The 21,462-nt window shown below is 29.1% G+C and overlaps 1 protein-coding gene across 1 annotated transcript in view; it reads right to left on the bottom strand.

Annotated features, from left to right (window-relative positions):
• Nucleotides 1–21,462, bottom strand: part of LOC105367693 (uncharacterized) — a 71,587-nt gene that overhangs the window by 973 nt on the left and 49,152 nt on the right. The window contains exons 9-14 of the mRNA XM_011506462.1: nt 21,210–21,392; nt 14,482–14,607; nt 11,040–11,302; nt 10,829–11,009; nt 10,134–10,385; nt 4,371–4,501 (exon numbers count right to left, since the gene is read on the bottom strand). Of these exons, the coding sequence (XP_011504764.1) occupies nt 4,371–4,501; nt 10,134–10,385; nt 10,829–11,009; nt 11,040–11,302; nt 14,482–14,607; nt 21,210–21,392 (1,136 nt within the window). The remainder of the gene's footprint in view (nt 1–4,370; nt 4,502–10,133; nt 10,386–10,828; nt 11,010–11,039; nt 11,303–14,481; nt 14,608–21,209; nt 21,393–21,462) is intronic.

Genomic DNA, 21,462 nt, shown 5'->3' with positions numbered 1-21,462 from the left:
CTACCTCCCTCCCTCCATCCCTCCCTATCCCGCCACTATATTACTCAAAATCACATTCCTATGTTGAATGTTTGATATTTACTTGAGTTACGAGCTTTTTAATTGCCGAAATATCAGTGGATAATTTGAAATAAAATGGGTTTAAGTTTAGTGGAAAATCTCAACAGGCTTCTTAAATACCATTTTTCATGGCTTCTCGATAGCTTGGAAATTAGACGAAAAATCATTGTAAAACGTTCACTAGATAAACATGAGAAATAAAAAGATTACGTCGAATATGTATGTTCACGATATTTAACATATTTTTATTGCAACTGCAGTTGAGACAAGTGAAACGTAAGCTTTATGGTTCGATAATGCGACTTGATGAAACAAACAAGTGAATAAACACATACATACTGTTTTTGCGAAGGATCGCTACACTACATAAAAATCAAATCAATTAGAATCTGGAATGTACGATAATAAATATCAAAGATTTTCCATTCTTCGTCTTCGAATTCATGACAAATATTTATACGAAGAATATAATGCATTAAAAAAAAAAAAAGAAAAAAAAATCATCTTTAACTTTTGGTAAACAATTATTTATAATATAGTTAACATAGATTTATATTTTCTTAACTAAAAAATCAATACAATAGATGAGTTTTCGCAACTTTTTCGGTTCTATTCTATTGAATATTTAAGAAAAATAAATTAATGGTTTACTAGTTATTCTTGTTCGCAATTATTGCAGCAACTACAATTATCTTTACAAGATAAAAAACATTTAATTATGCAAAACATTTATATAGAAATTCTGAATTATCTATAGAATTATATATTTTATAATGCGAAATCATAACTATTTTAATTATCATAATTTTTCCCTTAATTATTCCTTGAATTTAAAGTACAATTTATCCGGTCATAAGATAAACCAAAAATACGGCGTTTTATTAAACAATTTTTTGTACTCCGTCATTTTTAATTTTGACCGCTAATTGTTAATAATGTATTAACAAATGAAAATTAAAATAATCTGTTTAAAATAAATTATAGGTAAAATTTAATTTCATTAAGACACATTGAACAAATTAAATAAGCCGTAAATGTGCAAAATGCATATACCAATTTTTTTTATGAATATTATATTCGCGTGTGTATTATTTCTTTGCAACATTAATAGTTTTTAATATTTAAAAAAATATCAATATGGATTTTGTAACGAAAATTTAGAAAGAAACTTAACATTTATTTGTAGATGTCAGGCACGATAAGAATGTATTATTATTTAAAATATTTTTTTTTCTATTCTTAAAAATATTTCTAATTATTTATATTTTTATAGTTAGTTAATGAAATTTATAGTAGGTTAATCAATCGATCATATGTATATAAAATTTTAATTTTTCTTTCTCTTACATTTTCACGTTTATCATTATTAAATTTTCTTATTTTACAGGTGTTTTAAAAATAAAATAATACAATCTATTGAGTTTTTAAGTGCTTGGTATTAAAATTTATGACTAAACTCTGGTTTATCCGAAATTAAAATAAACATTATTTTGCTACGAGTTTTCGTCCTAAGACCGAGAAAGATGAAAGAGATGGTTGGCAAAATAAGAAATATAGAAATAGAATGTTCTTTTATTATAAATTTTTTCGATAAGCCGTTTCTGGAGGGCTGATCTCGATGGCGAAAACGATCGAATTGCAAAGGCTTTAAAAAAAAAAAAAACTATTGGTACTAACCTTTACGAAAATTCAATAGTGAGCAAATATGTGAAAATTTCTTTTCTCAAAGGGCGAAAATTCGGTTTAATAAGATAATCTGGCGTTTTCAATGAAGTTGAGTAAAGAAAAAAAAATGCTAAATAAAAAATTTTAGCGTTTAAAATTCTAATTATTAATCGTAATTATTAATATTTCTTAATAGTACAAATAGTAATCATCTAAACGTATAGAGATAAAGCATTTGTGGTTTCTATTCAACTCATTGCCGAATAATTAATTGTATTTAAATCTCTTATCTATTGATTTTTTTCGTAATCTATCATTTATCGAAGAGCAAATTATATATTTTGTATTAGAATTAAGTTATTAAATTTAAAAAAGCTTTATTCAGCCGATAATTCATTAAAGTATGCAAAAGAGTACATAAACACAATTGATTAAGTATTAAATCATGAAATTCAAATATGGGAATAATCTCATTTATACGAAAAATAATATTTATAAATTGTATTTAGTTTATATGATTGAAATAGAGTTTTCGAGTTTCATGAGTATTATATTAATCTCTATTATATAATCTCGAACATTCTAATGCGAAAATGTATATTATTGAAATCGACCATAAAAATAAAAAAAAAAACTACTTATTAATTATACTTAGCGATTAGACTTTTTTGTTTTTCCAAGTCTCATGGTATCAATGTTCATAGGTAATTGAAAATAGATTTCACATCCAAGTACTTCATTACTCTCGCGAGCAGTTAAGTTATTACAATCAATGACACTATTACTGGAGAGTTAACGAGCCGCAACGACACCCGAAAAGCTCAAAAGAAAAAAAGGGGGAAAAAAACTGACCTCTTGCATTTAATTATAAAACTTCGTAAAAGCAAGCGATTCGAACAATTTCGTCGTCGTGATGTAACGTTAAAAATAAATGGAAAATAAAGCTCGGCAAAAGCTCGAGTTGGTTTAAGCCTCAGTCCTTACCGCAATCTCGCTCCGAGGAGATATATACGAATGGATTTTATTTGCCAGTTTTGCACGATAATACGGTGAGTCGAGATATATATGGCGCCCGACGGAATTTACTATACAAAATTACATATAACTTGATGACTAATTACGTAGCGACGCGAGATTTCTTTCATGCTTCTCCACTTTCTTCGCTCTCACTCTCTCTCTCTCTCACTCTCTCTCTCTCTCTCTCTCTCTCTCTCACTCTCTCACTCTCACTCTCACTCTCACTCTCACTCTCACTCTCACTCTCACTCTCACTCTCACTCTCACTCTCACTCTCACTCTCACTCTCACTCTCACTCTCACTCTCACTCTCACTCTCACTCTCACTCTCACTCTCACTCTCACTCTCTGCAATCGACACCAACAGCCAACAGAAAAGGCTTTGTTCTTTATTGTCTTTTATTTTTAATTTCCTTGTTTTTCTTTTTCTTTTTCTTTTTCTTTTTCTAGGTTAGCAGTAGCACCGACGGCAGCCGTACTATCGCTAATTTCCATTTTGTTGTTATGCTCGCATTAACTCAAAGCCGTTTTTCACTGTTCTTTTCTATTTCCAGGTGCTCGCTCGTGCCCTCTACCCCGTTTATCGCGCCCGTAAATTGCGCCCACCGCCCGACTTTTTTCTCTTTCTGTTTCTCTTCTTTATTGCGCTGTCGGTCGGCTTTTGTTTCGCCCTTACTTTCATGTTTTTAATTGTTCTGCAGAAGAACATGGCAAGAAAACAAAAAAAAAAAAAAAATAAAAAAAAGAATTATTTTAATATACGGCTGAGTTTCACCAAGTGGGCAAGTTTATCGGATACTAACACATTGTCATGATAAAAGAACGTCGTCATTGAAATTCAACAAACACAAACTTCTCGATAACGTTGTACTTTCTCGTTGGGTATTTTACTCTTTTTTTTCTTGTCGAATGTGAATTTATAATTGAAAAAACTCTCTCTCGTAGAATTCCTCTGCCGAAGACATTTCTGTTATTCGAGTAAGTGAAGTTATTCTTAAGTACAAAGAATGCATTTATTCAAAGTACACTAATAATTATCAGTCAAATAATGAATTTTTGAGTAAAATAATGTATTTCAGCGACGCGCTCTGCCGTAGAAAAATTTATGATAAATACATCATTGATTGGAAGTGATTGGAAGTATATTTTAATAATTACTGATTCTACTTTTAAATGACATTTTATAATTATTTTATTTATAAGTATTTATAATTATATGCATTTTGAAATAAATTCATCTTAACTCGAAAGTATTTTATTCTGTGACCGATCTTGCAGTTTTAACAAGCAATTCTAAAAGTTAATATAAATTGAAATCATTGATCTTTTATGTGTCATTAAACTATTTTTCCAACAACTGAAACAAGCAATTTTAACAATACTACAATAAATAACCATAAAAATTGATTGCAATTTTATCGTATTTTAAAAATATTTATGAATGATGTGACGATAAAAAAAGTTATATTCTCGTTCAAGGAGCTTTAGGTCAAATGAAAATAGAAAATGATAAAAAATTCCAGATATTCATTAATATTCTGATTATTAATACGAAAATCCCTATTCTATATTCGATTCAAGCTCAAAAGTTTAATATACTTCAATGCAGCAAATAAAAAGTGTAATACCTCATTATTAGTTATTCCAGTGACTTTAATATTATCAGTGAATGTGGGCTCGATCCACGTTATGGCTGAACCGTTTTTCCCCGTAATTTCGATATCACTCGGGCAACCATTGACCTTTGGTGCTTGTCCCTCTGTAAATGAAAAATTTTATTTTTAATTTTTCTAACAAATGCGAATAAATTACTATCATTTATATTATATTACAATGCAGTTGTAATTTGAAGTAAATGGAGAAACTTTGATACCCTTTAGCAGGTTGAAAATTTTCGGTATAACTAGTGGATTGGACGACAATCAATTTCTAGCGATACTATATGAGCTATAATAGTCTATTTCTAGACAAAACTTACTGCTTACGTTTAATAGATTATATTTTTGATAAAGTTCCTAGATATTTATTTATTCAAAGCTAATGAATATCATCATAAGGACTGGAGAACAATGATGGACATTGATGTGAAAACTTTTATCAGAAAGTCTAATCGCCATAGAGAAAATGAAATGATGTTTTGTTATTATATTCTTGAATTAAGTATTAACTCCTTCATTAAATAATTTCTTTAAAAGTTTATAAATACTTTGGTAGTTATTTTTCAATTTTATGCCTCTTTAATGATAATTCAAATTTAATATCAATATTTAAATTAAAAAAAAAAAAAATAAGTTACAAGTTATTATGAACTATTTTTTAATAGTTGATTTGTATGTATGTTTAATGAATTACAATTACTATTCATAAATTATATTATAAGAATTGACTGGAAATACTAGAGAAATTTGAAATTTATGTTTGAACGGATTACTTCAGTGAATATATATATATATATATATATATATATATATATATATATATGAATATATTTTATATATAATTAATATCATGAGTATCTTAATATTATAAATAAAATCCCGAAAAAAAAATAATATAAAACTAATATTATTAATATGTCAAATACAAAGATTAGAAATTAATAACGAAACTAATATGTAAATTTTTATGGATATTATAAATAATAACGTGCAATTGATTTTGTAGAAATTTCTTTATGATATATAATTTTTTTTTATAATATATTCGCTTTTGCCGTACAATCACATTTTATTCTAATTGTATTTAAAATTTACGAATTACAAGTCATAAAATCTGAATGACAAATATTATTTTCTGTTAAATATTATTCTCGTGTATGAAAACAATGTTAAATGCAAAAATAAAATTACAAAATAATGAATTCTATGCTTTATTATTTGTTTGATGTAAATGATATAATACACAATTCTCAGAAGCAAAAGTAAATTTAAGCCGTGTATTAAGTAAAATTAATGTTCATTTTGGTAAGAAATTTTGGAATGGAGAACGTTGGGAATTATTAAACTAAATGTACAATATTGTCTGAGCTTTCCTTTCCAGTTTTTCTCTACTTTGTATATGGTCGACAGTAGCAATGTGATTGTCGAGAACTTTTGCGTTTATTATTGTTTATTATAGCTCAGCCACACAATGAGTATAACTACATGTAAATCATATAAGTAATTAAACTCAATGCGTCACCACTCTATAATTTTAAAATGTTATAATCTCTGCAAAAAATAATGCTCCATACTACATACTTACTGCAACATGTTAAACTCATGAATAGGTAAATAAATTTCATAAATTATGCGAAAATGTTTCAATTGTACTACTAAGCAGAAATATAATAAATTTATCAATAGATATTTATTTAAGGGGATCGATAAAGTTTTCAAGTTCTTTTGCACGTTCATGCGCGGATCTTGGTTTTAAATAATGAAATAAAAAAAAGGATCAAAAAGCGGAGGATTCGATGAAATAAATTGCCGGATATTGAGAAAAGCTTAAGGTTTCAGTAGTATTCAAGGTCAGACACGAGATACGACGTGCAAAATATAAAATGAACTGTTAAATGATAAATTTGAAAAGGGAGCAGATAGCTAATGCGAAAATCGGGCAAGTGATTCGACTTTCTTGAATTGGATCTGAATGTACGATAGTGGTGCTCAAGCTTTCTAAAATTTCTAAATTTTGTGATACTTTAGAGCTGACGGAGATCGACTACTAACCCAACGTCGACTTACATCCTCGGTATCTCCGTACAGGATGTAAAAAAATAGTTTACCATCATATCCAAAAAAGAAGAATTTTTGCCTAATTTATGATAGCAAGTCACTTACAGTACATTTACCATACTCTCTTTACCATAATTCCAAGCTACATATATATACATTTGCCTTGAATGTGCTAGTTTTTATTTCAATAACTGCCTACACGTTTCCCACGCTTTCCACGTAAGACAATCGCTAATTAACACATCTCAATAATCAATCGGTTACTAATACAGATAAAATTAAGATTTACATAATCATAGATAATATAGATATAATTTAGATATTGATCTATAAGTTTTTTTCATGAATTTCAAATGATTATATTGCCTTAATGTAGGACAAATATTTTTAGTATATACAATCATATGAATTTTGAAACAAATTAAACATTTTCTCTGTTCCATTATAAAATAAGTATATCATAGAGGCATTATATCAATATTACATAAAGCTTTTTGCTTTTTTTGCTTTTTTTTTCTTCTATTTAATAACATTGTGGCATTAAATGTTCTATATGTATAAAATGTACATTTAATATAATAAAAATATTACTGTATTTTGATGAATACCAACTTTTTTATTCCAAAAAATTTTATTCTTATTTTTATGATTAATATATTATTCAATTTATTATGTTTATTTAAGAAGTTACTCACTCGCTAATGCACACATTAAAATTATCTGAAATTTAATGCCTAAACTTTATTATTTACTAACTTAAACTTGAAATTAATTATAATTATCATTATATAGTTTTATTTTAAATATTTCTACTCCACTTCATTATTATGCAACAATAATAATTAAACTCTTATATTTATAATATTTTATGATTATACGAGTGAATTGATTATTTCCCGGTATGTTTAAATTCGATATAGATAATAAATAAAAATTAATTAATATAACATCGTACAGCGTATTCATGATATTATATATGTGAATGTTATAGATTATAATGATTACAAATTATTATTAAACTTCGTTTAAGCCACAAACTTTTACAGTGTTTCGATTACTGTTAATATTACAAAATTACCAACCGTCCTTCCTTTAAATGAAAATTCTTAAAATACTTGCAGCAGTTTCGCGTGGGTGGTATTTGGAATTTCCAAAGATCGGAGAATCGCTGCATTTGATGGGAACAGAGAAGTCGCGCGCATTTCCTATGTGGCAAAGGCATGGAGAGTTGGAGAATTTCGAGAGAGTCTCATTAAATTATCTACAACTAAACTACGATGACGGCTCTAGTAGAGTAATCGATCTCTACATTTGCCATTCTATTCCACTCTCTCTCTCTCTCTCTCTCTATATATCTCTCTCTCTATCTCTCTATCTCTCTCTATCTCTCTTCTGTGTTTGTTTTTCTATTCTTCATTGACTAACTTACTGTTTGATATTACAAGCCTTCAATGCTACAAATGATAACTAAAAATACTAAAAATAAATTAACTATTATTATCATTGGCTTAATGTTTATTTTATGTTAATAGAAAGAATGCGTGGAAAGAGAGAGACAGAGAGAGAGAGAGAGAGAGAGAGAGAGAGAGAGAGGAGAGGAGCAAGAATTTTAACAGAATTTTTATAAAATATTTATGCATACTGTCATATTTTTACAACTTCGTTTGTACTTCCAATTATATATATTATTTGCCTTGGAATTAAAAATCCTTAGTTAATGTAGCTTATCTTTTAAATAACAACATTTGTACTTTGTATTATAAATTATCTTTTAAATTTGTAATTAACTTCGGTAAAATAATATTAAATTGGTTTGCTTACTTACATATAAAACGACATATAATATTTTGTTATTATGCCAGTCATTTCTATAAAATACCAGTAAAATTTTTTTATAAAAATTCTAATTCAAACGGTTAAAAATGTTGTAGAAATGTTCTCTACAACTTGCTTTTTTTTTCTAAATAAAATCACTTTACATGTAACTTGGAATCATTGAATACCAATAACGTTCAAAATTGTTGTTCTTTAATAAATAAATTTTGAATAGCCTATATTTGCCGCCCGCCCTAGCAAAGGTTCGGGAAGGAGAAAAGTCGAAGGGTATAAATGTAGAAAATCTAGTGCGTTTTCGATGAATATATGCTTTATTTACATTTTATTTACAATTACAATATCGTTGTATCGAATGTATTCTACTTTTAATTTTACAAAGATACGATTGCTTGGAATAGTTTTTGTGATGGATGTTTCACTACACAAGATGCTACTTAGCTACTTGATGACTATGAATTGTTATTGATTTTGTAAGGATCAACAATTGAAATGGCACACTTCCTTTTAGCGAGTGTGTTTTCTATTGTTTAATGATTGCTTCATCCCAGTCATGGACGGACTGGCTATGGCAATGTAGTAGATCGCACACACTTTGTGTACTCACAGCGATGAAGTAGCCTTGATCTGATCCTGTGATGGGTAGTTCACTTTCATCCCAATCTCGAAAGGACTGGCGAGGGCAATCTGATGATTATTCGTATCTTACTTTATCGTGGCCGTATTTACTACGGTAAGTTAACTACTTTTGCTTTATTCTTGGCTTCTCTATTTTGACAAATTTTTTCTATCTGAGTTCTCCCCACTTTTAAGGCCTCTGACAGTGAGTCCCCGCTTAAGGAACACCTATGCCTTTAGTTTGTCCAATCACGACGGTACGACCGAGCGTGCGCACCTCTGTCGTCTGATTTCAGAAGGACTTTGAATCGAAATTCTTTTAATAAATTAAAATACAATCAATTCATAGTTCATAGAACGCGTCGTTGCAGAGAAGAAGAAATTATTAATTTTCGATAATATTAATTTCTCTACTATGTTTTTTCAATACGGATGGATACGTAAAATAATATAGTAAAAAAGTAGTGGGGAGTAAATTTGATTACAAACGGAAAAACAAAGATGAAGGAAGAACGCGTAACGAAATTTTAAAGAAAACTTTCTTCGTGCCTAGTTTTCCTAATAAGTTTAAATACAAAAAGTTTTATAAAGCTTTATTAGCTGTCAGAGGTACTTAATCATTTGATGCCATAAAATTTATTATTATTTAACAAATTTTACAGATCTCTGTTAAAAGTAAAGATGTTAAAGAACAAGTTTTAACGTAAAATTATTTTTACATAGCTAGCAAAAATAACAATTTTATAATGAAATTTTAAGGCATTTATAATGCGTTTATGGGAAATATGACTTTAGTAAAATAGTTAAAAAAAAAAATTTTTTTTTTTTTTTTTTTTTTTTTAAAGAACAATAATAATAATATTATTAAATCGATTCGATGACATACGAAACGTAAAAGCTTGCATATAAATATATTTATTTTCAATGAAGATGTCTGCAACATTATTAGGACTTTTTTTTCATATCTATCGCACCACTCGTTTACGTAGATGTTAATGACGCATCCTCAGCCTCATCATTATTAATACGAGATCAATATGATACCAGTCAATGTATGCCTTCATAAACCTCTTCTGCCTAAAATAATTCCACTTACAATCATACTTTATTACTCCACTGACTGCTCCAACTTGCATGATTTTAATACGAACAACGTATCAACGCCGAAGCAGATGCAAACAACTACGAATAACAATAAATAAAGTGGGCTTCCGCGGAACTTACCTTCGACGGTTATCTTAAGTGTGCAGCTCGTTTGCTTCTTGGATACCGGGTGGCGGGCGTAGAAGGTGATTTCGTGGAGTCCCTTCTTGAGATTGGCCTCGAGCCTCGTGCCCCAGGATGGTTTCGAGCGTACATAGCGAAACCAATCGAGATCCGTCGACGGCTGCTCGTACGTCACGAAGGCTTCGTCCCGGCCTGGAGGCAATTCCGCCGTGATATCCTTCGGGCAGTCGAGCCTCGGTTTGCTGTAACCTTAAGAACGAGGGAATACTTTAGGCGTTACATCTCCCGCACGTTCGTGGACGCGTTGATTTTGAAGCGCCGAGAGAGCTCATCGATGTGCAAAGTATTAGTATAATTGGAAAATGGTCGTTAAATTGCCGTGATTCAAACTTCAAAATTCCGCTCCTTACCTCACATCCATTCTCAATAATATTCACGAGCACTTGCACCCGGCCAGTTAATAAACCGATTGATTCACACCCCCCCCCCCCCTCCCCCTCCCTCCCTCCCTCCACGCCCCGAATATTGGTAATAGTTAGGACAATCCTTACATAATCGAGCGAGCAACGGCAATGCCGTGAGGCAAAGTAGTAGAAATAACGAAGGTGAATTCATCGACGACTCGCCTCTACTCTTTATATACTTTATATTAATACCGCTCCCATCCAAGTTAATCGAAAGGACGAACTTACGTAGACATTCGCCGTGTTTGGGTCCGTCCCAGGTGCCGTCGAGTCGACACATGAGCTCGTACTCGCCGTGTAGCTCGTAGCCGCGTGGGCACTTGAGGTGGCACTTTGTACCCGGGCGTATCGGCTGACTCTCGACCTCCGTCTCGTTCGTCTCCGCGACTTCGTCCTCCGCCTCCTCGTCCTCGTCTTCATCATCCTCCTCCTCCTCCTCCTCGTCCTCCTCCTCGTTCTCCCCCTCCTCATCTTCCTCATCCGTGCCAGCAGCAGCGGCTTTGCGCCTCGTTGAGGCCTCCGTGGCCACGGTCGACGGCCTCTCCTCACCCGAGCAGATGAGGTAACCTCGACCCGCTGGATTCAAAGGTGAGCACGAGACCTCACCGAGTTTCCGAAAGCGCAAGCTCAGTGTTGCCTCTCTTTCGAGGCTTTCGAAACGCTTTTCCGCAACTGTGACATGACATTCATCGGTACACCTAGCTTTATGCGCAGGACGACCAAGAGGATTCTTTATAATTATTGCAAAGTGCAGTTGGCTATTATTGTGATAGCTGATTTTTATATTAAAATTATGGTCAATTGGGCGATCAATTGGGCTTTCAATTTTCGACATTAATTTTATTACAATTTCGTTGCAGTATCCGCATAAAGTCACTTCAAGCACCAAGAGAGCTTTTTTTGTATCTATATATTCCATGAAATTTATCATAATATTTAGGAAGGAGCATGGGATGAGGCACGTTAATGAAACTTTAATAATGGCGAATAAAATTATATTTCACATTTGCAATTGGATGCCGCTCAAACTACATGTGAGCATTATTAATTAATTATTTAACAGATTCCTTTTTATACAGAAGAATTTACAATTACATTACTAATTATGCGTATAAATTAACGTGTAGATTAAAATATCGTGTAGATTTAATTTATAATTATGCTCCCCGAGTCCCTCGCGTTTAGCATATTTCTTACTCTATTAATCGCACATGTATTTTAATATTAAGGAAATTCTCATTTCCGCTATGATTTATTACATTAGAAATTATTATTCGAGTATAATATTTAGTGACATCGATAAGCTGTGTAAGAAATATCGTGAAAATTCGATGTGACGCATTTGGAAATATTGTACAGAAATTTAGGATAATAAGTTTCGTTAAGTTTATCGATTGATAATAAGCTCGGCTCATCCATCCATTGCAATAATCACTCTACTATATATATATATATATATATATATATATATTTATAAAAAAAAAAAAAATAATTTCTTGGCTCAAAAATACCATTAAATGTATGTAAAGATATATATCGCTTTTATTTTACCTCAATACATAATTATTTTTCTATTGACACGATAATTTAACTACAATCGTTATAGTATTAATTAATAACTTGAGTACTTTTCACTTAAGTTTTTGCTTAATGAAAATATTATAATAAAAATTAATGAAAAATACATAATTCCTAAGCACTCCATTATAAAATGATTACTGGTAATCGAATACATTAATTAAATTCAAATTAATTCGAAGTTACAAAGACCAGTTAATTACCATTTCTCATATTTCTTAATTCTCATATTTCTTAAGCCCCAATGTTAAAATGAAATTTTTCGTACTATTGGTGAATTAATTCTTTATGTAATTAACTATGATACGAGGAGAGCTTGAATTATTCATTAAAAACTCGATTCGACAGTTTAGCAAAAATCCAATAGATTATTAATAAATAAATATTTTATGTAATAATATTACATTAAAGTAAATTTTTTATTAAAAATAATAATATACGTTTAATTCCATTAAAATCAATGGTCCGTATTATATAAAATCAATAAATTGATAAAGTTTTTTTTTTTTTTTTTTTTTAGAATAAAACATAATTTCTTATTCTTTATTATTAATTCCTTGAACGATATTGTATTTAAATTAAGATTAAGAATATAAAATAAAATAAAAACTCATGCTTAAAATGAATTTGATAATAAAACTTTAAAATGAAATTGCTTAAACACAATTTGTATCGTTTCAGTGTTAGTAATGATTTTATATTACATTAGTAGCTGTATTGTATGCTTTATTAAGTGTTTAAAATTGACGTGATTTACCAATTAACAATATATTATCTAATTCGCCATTCATCAAAATTCATTCGTATAGGATAATTAAAGCAGAATAATATATTAAAATTATGAAGGAGTCGTGATTTCATTGCATTTTTAGAACAATTAACATTCTAAAACTCACAGTTTATATTTTCGAAATTCAAATACTTATAATGAAATTAAGATGTCGAAATTTTTAATTTTTGCACATAAAAATAGCTCCGTATCAGGCAATTACACGAGTACATATTAAACGACAGGAATAATTTTATGCATCAAGAAACTGGAAAAAGTTCAAATTAAATAAGTACTGGTTTTACTCGTTTGTTTTTGAAATTTTTCTGTAAATACGTCCTTCTTCTACACTATTAAATTCCGTAATTAGCCGTTTATTTTACCATAGTTTGAATTTAATGCGGATCATAGGGATTTTGTAGAAGTTTCGAGTCAGGTATTAGTGAGAATTCAACCTATAATTCAACTGCTTGAAAGTAAGGGTACGTTATGCATCTATTTAGTTGAATACATAATGTTATTGGCAATGCCTGCACAGGAAGAAAGTGAAATATCCTAGGCGAAGGACGGAATCATGATTTAAAGTGATTAAAATAATATATGAAGATTATGTGCGATTTACAGCACCAACTAATCAAAATTGCCCTCTGAGTAATCGTTATGAAATTTAGTATTATTTATAATGATATATATATATTATCCACGAAGTACACGACTTGTAACTGAATACTTGCGTTAATGCACTTAAGAAAATGTAAACTAAGTACTGCTTGAGTACAGCATGAATATGGTAAAGGAACAGAATAGGTGTCAAAGGGCAAGTATATACGATAACAATTTTCCTCATAGTTATTTTAATGTTATATTATTGTATTAGAATTTATACTCTATGATATTGTTGTGCAATTGTTTAAGATGAAATTTAAAAGTTCGGAAAATTGTAAGCATTTATTTCAGAATTGTTTTGGTTTTGTTTTTTTTTTCCGAGAATGGACAAATTCCGAGATCAATTATTTATAAAATATTTTCTAGATCCTTGATATTAAACCGTGTTCGAATAACTTTTATTATACATGGAAGCTTTTTCTCTTTTAAATTTATATGGTTCTATTCCGGAGTCAATACCTTACAGAATGTAATATCCTTGTTTTGAATATTTCATGAAGAATACTGTATGTACTTATTTGCAGACATTTTTTTTTTTTTTTTTTTTTGTAAAATCTTATTACTATATATATATATATATGGAATTTAAAGTGATAAAAATTTTAATAACATTTTGTTAATAATAATTTTCCGAAACTATACTAATAATTTATTTGTAATATTTAGGAAAGAATCTCACACTCTCAGTGATCTATAAAAGTATTTAAATTCCAGTAATTAACTTTTATAATCGAATTGGATAATTGAATATATCAGGTTTTGCTATTCTGTAAAAATGATGTTTCATGCAATTTCGGACGACAGGTATTTACGGATATATTTATTTATACAAAATTAATAGAAAATAAGTTACATATTTAGTTCTTACCAATACAGGTTTTTTTATCCGGCGATAAAATTCTTTCGTCACCTTCGCAGGCACAGAAATAGCTTCCTTCGGTATTTTCGCACACTTCGTTACATCCGCCATTGTTCATGGCACACTCGTTAATATCTTTAAATAAAATTAGTCAATTAATAATTATATATAAATATGCAATTGTAAATTTACGTTTATTTTGAAGATTTTAATGAAAAATATTTTTATAAAACATTTATATAATAAATTTAATAAATTTAATAAATTTAATAACATAATAAATATTTATAAAATATAAATACTGATGATGTTATTGTAAAATACGTTGTAGAATATTTGTTGTAGAGTTTATTCGCGTTAATTCGTAAATCAAAATGAAGTGCAACAATTTAATTTAATAATAAAGTAAGTAAAATAATGGTGTGAGTGTGATTCTAATTATTCATGCTCAAATTATAATTTATATCTTAGTATAAATATTTTACAGAAAGTTTATAATGTCCTATTCATCAAAAGCAATTTACCAACTTTGAAAGCTATTCACATCCAATGTTTATGCATAATTGATATCGAAAGGTCGAATAAGTGAGTAAGAACATCTTTATAAGAAAATATGATTTATAAACAAGAATGGAGATTGTTAATTTCATGCTCGTTCAATATTCTGAATACACATTCACAATTTGCTTCTGTGCAAACAACAATGATAATAGAAAAATTAGAAAAATTCAACAAGCAGATGAAAATACAACGATTGTCATTAATTTGTCGTTGATTCGCTCATCCAACTTTTGAAATCGAACTAGTTAGTGGTTGTATTTCTTCGGATATTACAACTTCATTGTAGATTACGACATTCATGAGCTTTTACCTTGAAAAGGAAAATATTTTGAAAGCCTCTTTATGTAAAGTTGCATTTTTATATAGTCAAGGATGCTTCAATGTTTTTCTTTGTCTTACTATTGTATCTAACTATACTACTCGTGAACTCTTGATTGCACGTACTTTGCAACAAGGAATGCAAGGATTGCTTGTTGAAATTCGAAAATCCATTAAATTTACCAATATTAAGTTGTAGAAGTATGACATGTTGTGCTATGCAGGTTCGTTAAAATTATAAATTAAAATTAAAAGAATCGCGATTTTCTTAATGAAATTATTCTTATATGAAATATTTATTATTAACCATCGTGGAAAATTAATGATTTTGGCAACACATCATAAAAATTTCATACCTTGTATGAAAATTATATTCAATTATGTTCTCCTATTATTTCATATAGCCAAATCATTAATTACAATGAATATATAAAAATTACATTGCCAATATAATCGTTATTCTAAAATATTATACAATTTTTATATAATTTATATGAAAAGTCGAAGAGACGTTTTTACATCGAACGTCTAATGGTTGACAAGTGAAAAATGGATTATGTCTAGTATTGCTTAGTCCTTGCTATTTATTCATTCGTTTTCTCTTTGCGTGGGAAGTTTGACGTTTCTACTAAATCATTGTCACATCCAACCGCTTATAATGTCTTGTTGAATGTCCGAGGACAATCAATAAAGCTTTCTCCAATATTGTTGTCATAATTGCAATCTGTTATTTACCAAGGTAATTGTTTCCATTTTGTTGCATTTTGGATTTCACATTATACAAACGTTCGATAGTAGTCTAAAAATTTTCAATTTCCGTACATTATTAGCTTGTGTTAGCGTACTAAGAAATTTTAAAAAGAATTAAAATTTCACAAGTCACACATCATTATTATTCTTAAGTAATTACTTAGCACAATGAAAGATATTAAGATAATTGATTGTTCTTCAGACCTAATTAAATATATATCAATTGAATGTCATTCCATCAACTTTATATACCATTGTGCTACTTAATTCAATCGACAAGTTCCCATTATCTATAATAACAGACTGCATTGCTTTTTCAATATTAAATTGCCAAATTATGCTTGTGCGTGGATAAGTGATATTCCTAATTATCAAAATAATTATAAATTTTGATGTTTCAGTTAACCTTAGTTGCTTGCACGCCCAAAGCAGTTAAAAAAAGCTTCTATGAAAACTGAGATTTATGCAGATATAACGTCAAACCTCTTGTGAAATTGTTAAACTTGCATGTTTATTAAAGCTTAACTCGCGTGTGTAGTCAAATTGAAATTATCATAATTATTAAAAATGAAATAAGAACGCTGGTAGAGACGAATTAAATTGTTATAAATGCCTCAGATTTGTGTAATAATAATAATTGTGTAATGAAGCGATATAATTAAACGATAGTAAGATAATTATTTTATCCACGGTAGGTTAATTTTAATTTTAATTATATATTTCTTCGAGAATTTTTTAATAACTTAATTATTCTCAGCGCATCAAATATAGAGTAGAATATCGGCAATTTTATGTAAAACATCAATTTTTGACGAAATATCCTTAAACGTATAATAAAATTAATTTTTTTTATTAATTTATTTACATTAATTTTAATGTATTTAATTTAAATTTCTTTTTCTGTTAAATATTATCCTTATTTAGAGGAAATATTTTGACAAATATTATATATAATACCTCTTTGCTTATTGATTATTAATGTGTATATATATATATATATATATATATATATATATATATATTTGTTTTTTAATTTGCTTATAGATATGTTGTAGTTCTATATCAATGGAGATGCGATTATTGTCCTCTTTTAATTTAGGATACCTAACTAAGAAATTGTTAATGATCGGGAAATTCATATTCTTAGATGAGTAAAAATAATTATTACGTACTCTGGCCTCTGTATACCCATACTATGATATATTTACCAATTAATCTGGAATATTCTACGAAAATTGACAATACTTTTACTTTTTATTACTTTATTACTTTTCTATTTAATAATTCGAAGAATGCTTATGTAAATAAAAATAAAAATTGATTGCAATCTTCGTTTATTGAAATATAATTCTGGAATTTGCAAATTAATATTTGCAAATTGTATTGTGATCAAGAGGAATGGAAAGATATTGATGCTCAGCCCATGATCCATGGCTTCCCGTTAACATTGAAATTTATTCGCATGTAATGGATTAAATTCACAAAATTCATTTAAATATCATATGAATAGAAAAATATTAAACGACACTGCCAAGCAATCAATTATTTGTTATTTCTTCTATGACAATTTGGTTCTGCAGTCAGTAAAGAAGCATTAATTTACACGATAACTTAATGCCGGATCATTTATATTTTTTAACGTAGCTACGAATAAATCATTGCATATATTTTAATAATTTGTGCTTTTATCACGAGATGTCGGACACTAATAATAGGAAACAAGACCACTAGGGAATGTCACGAGCCAGGCCCAACGCCATGACAATCTGCATGAGATAGTGTGCGTATGGATTAACACGCACTCTGTTAACAAATTTTCCAAGGACACGCGAGCCAGCATTTCGAATTGGGTTAGTGAATAGTAATAGCGCAGGATATAGCCGATAAATCGAATAATGTCAGGCGTGATTTTTGAAAAACTCTAACTCTGAGTTCATTCGAATACGTGTCTCACTGCTACTTTTATAGCTTTCCTGTAAACTTAAATTCGTGACTCTGGCTTTTCCTATTATTATCCCAGCGGCGAAAGTGCCTTTTAATTTACAGAAGAAGCAGATGCGCACGCGCGTGAAGGCGTGAGAAATACTTCCATGATTTTTAAATAATAAGCGAATACGCATTTGCTGACAATTTCAAATTTTCGTACCTTGCGAACAAAGTACTTTTAAAAAAATATGTTGCAAAGCATAGTATTGATATTACTGGCTTTTGAATATTCTTGAATTCTACTATTCTTGAATTGAATAATGAACAATTATAAATAATAATATATGTTTTATAGATTACTAAGGTCCAATGGAAAAACTTCGATTTCTTTTAAGAAATGGCAAATTATTTGAATGTACTATTATGTGATTGTATGTACTATATGTGATTAAAATTTTGTTATTACAATTACTAATACATTACCCAGTTGATAAAGGTATTTTTAAAATTTAAAAAGTTTTATAAATATTTCTCAATTACTGTTGGCAAAATTTAATTATCCCATTAATTAAGCTTTTCATCGGTGTGTTGAAAGACTATTAAATACTAAAACTTTAATTAAATAATATTCAAATATCTTATAAGGTAAAAAGAATTTGATCGAGTGCCATAATTTTTTTAAATCAGTCTTTAAAAATGCCATAAAAAATTGATATTAATGAGACTGAATAGTTCCTACCATCACCTCCCCCTCCCCCCTGCCACGGATAAAGTACTTAAATAATCATTATAGTTAACAATTTGAAGGCTAAATTAATAAGAGTAAAAAAGGCCTTCCATTATTAATAAATTTTTCATAAATTAGGGAAAAGAAGGAGTCATTATTATGAAAAGATTAAGGAAAATGTCGGTATATCCTCTTAAGTATACGTAATACTTCGCGTCATTTATCTTGAACTTCTTCATTACCGCGAGTAAAACGACTTTTCTACGGACCATTGAGCTTCCATCTTCTCAAGCTACATCGCAAAGGCTACACCAACGATTATGGTATAAGTAAGGAGATTTCGAAGAACAATGTACCGAGACAAGGAACGATGCAACATCTCGTCACCGTACCCGAGACTTTGTCAAATTTGGAATTCTCATTCAGTCTGAAGTGCCATGCTTGAGCATAACGAAAATAAAAAAAAAAAAATATATTATTTGCATATCTCTAAGAAAACTAATTAATAAATTAAAATATGAATAAATAAAGAAATATATATATATATATATATATTATAACAAATTAATTTATCATCTTATTATCAAATTTTAGTTATGTTAAATTATAATTAATCTCACTGCTATGAAAATCGAATTTATCCGTTAAATATGTTGTGATCGTATTGAAGATTAATCCTTCGTTAATTAATGAATTTTTCTATAAGGATCTTTATTGAATGAATAGTGTAATCAGTCTTTGACTGTATTGTAAATTTCTTCGCTCACTTGGAAAGTGAAGCTTTTTATAAAAAGAATAAATACGTAGAGAAAAGAGAATACTAGAATAAAGAGATAAAAGAGGAGACGTAATCATTCACTCAAACACACTTCTCCAGCTGATTTCATCTCTATTCTTTTATGGCTCAAGAAGATTCAATTACGCGTTGTTTAATGAATTTCTAATAACAATTTTCGATTTATATTTGGGCAATCTGAATAAAGCTTCGCAATTTCTTTAATTGCCGACTAAACTCGTGGGAGTGCTTTATGTCTTTTCTTCAATGATTAGTTTGACAATGAAAAAGATTGAACTGCAATCAATAAGAATGTAAAAAATTTATCTTTAATATTATTTATGATAAATTTCATTTGAATATTATCACGACTATTAATATCACAAATATTACGTATCTTTCACTTATCATGATGGCGATCATATTTTTATGAATTCCTTTAATATGCTTATAATAAACGTTATTATATATAACAGAAATAATATAAATTATATAATAGAATACAAAATTTTTCATCTATATAGCCAATTTAAATATTATAATTTTTTTAATTAATAAAATGTGTTTATTGATTTATTAATTTTCTTATTAATTTTTATGAGTGACAGTAGTAAAATAAAAATATCTATTGTATTTTCCAAAATTAATTTTTTAAATATTAATAATATAGGAACCTGAAATGACACTTATATCAAGTGAAATCGAAACGATCGAACTTATTGCAAAAAGTATAAATTATTTATAGAGTAACAAGTATGGTCATCTTGGCTATAAATTTATGATTAAATAAATGATTTAATTCAATAAACTTTCACTACCTTTCTTTTAAAATCATAAAACTTTCTTTGCTAATTTAATAGTGACACTTATCAATGCATTTGGCTTATCTGCCTATCTAATACATATATTACTATCATATAAATACAATGAAATATCTGTTTATTCGCAAATAAAATCCCAATTGTAAAACAATCGTCATATCTTATTAATCGATCGCATATGTTGGAATGATTTATGTTTCGTACTGTTTTAATTTTCTCTAAATTTGCATACGATATTTCTCAAAAATAAATGATCCATCTATTCATATGGATTTATTTATATTATTTTCACCAATAATAAAGCTTGCTTCTGCCATAATTATTAATGCATTACATTTTAACACCGTCTTACGTATTATATTAGGTCAATGAAATTTCAATTAATTTTCGGGTAAGCTAAATTTCATGGCTAATTGATTTAACATTATTAACTGAAGATAATATAAATTAAATATAGACTTTTCCATGAAACGAGCTGTTAGAATGTAAAATATTTTGTGCGAATATTATCATTTCAAACACATAGATTAAGTTTCTCAGACTTTTTAAGCATTAATCAACATCGATATCGTAAATTGTACAAACTAGTGGTTTATTCATAAGTTTGATGAGCAGATCACGGACATAAGAAAAAATAAATGAGAATGCCAAGCGGACATCAACAGTCCTACGCTAATTTTCTTTAACAGTAATTTGATCTCAACGTTATAAAGTATAGAGCATTATTTTTCAAGACAATTAATCGTTTTTCTTATTTAAGGCAGCTAGCGATCTACAAAGTACCGAAGCTTTTGTCGGGGATTCATTAACATTTTTCAATGAAATTTTCCCCTTGAATGTCAAGATTCAGTCGACTTACCCACGCAGTTTCGCTTGGAGGTAACCTCGTAGCCGACGAGGCAGTCGTCCGATCTTTTTGGCACCTCGTCCAGTTCATTGAGCGACTGCTGCGGAGGATCGCAGCGGTAGGATCCGGGGGTGTTGACGCAGCCGTAGCGACAGACTTCGGTCTGGAGATCCGGGACTGCGCACTCGTCGACGTCTGCAGAGAACGAAGAGGCGAAGAATTGTAAAATCGATTTTGCATCGGTTATTTCCCTTGGACGACGCTC

Source organism: Ceratosolen solmsi, unplaced genomic scaffold, assembly GCF_000503995.2.
Source record: "Ceratosolen solmsi marchali unplaced genomic scaffold, CerSol_1.0 scaffold7, whole genome shotgun sequence".
In the NCBI taxonomy this organism is placed as follows: Eukaryota; Metazoa; Arthropoda; class Insecta; order Hymenoptera; family Agaonidae; genus Ceratosolen; species Ceratosolen solmsi.
Note: the sequence above shows the minus strand (reverse complement) of the source record. Positions and strands in the feature narration are given on the sequence as shown.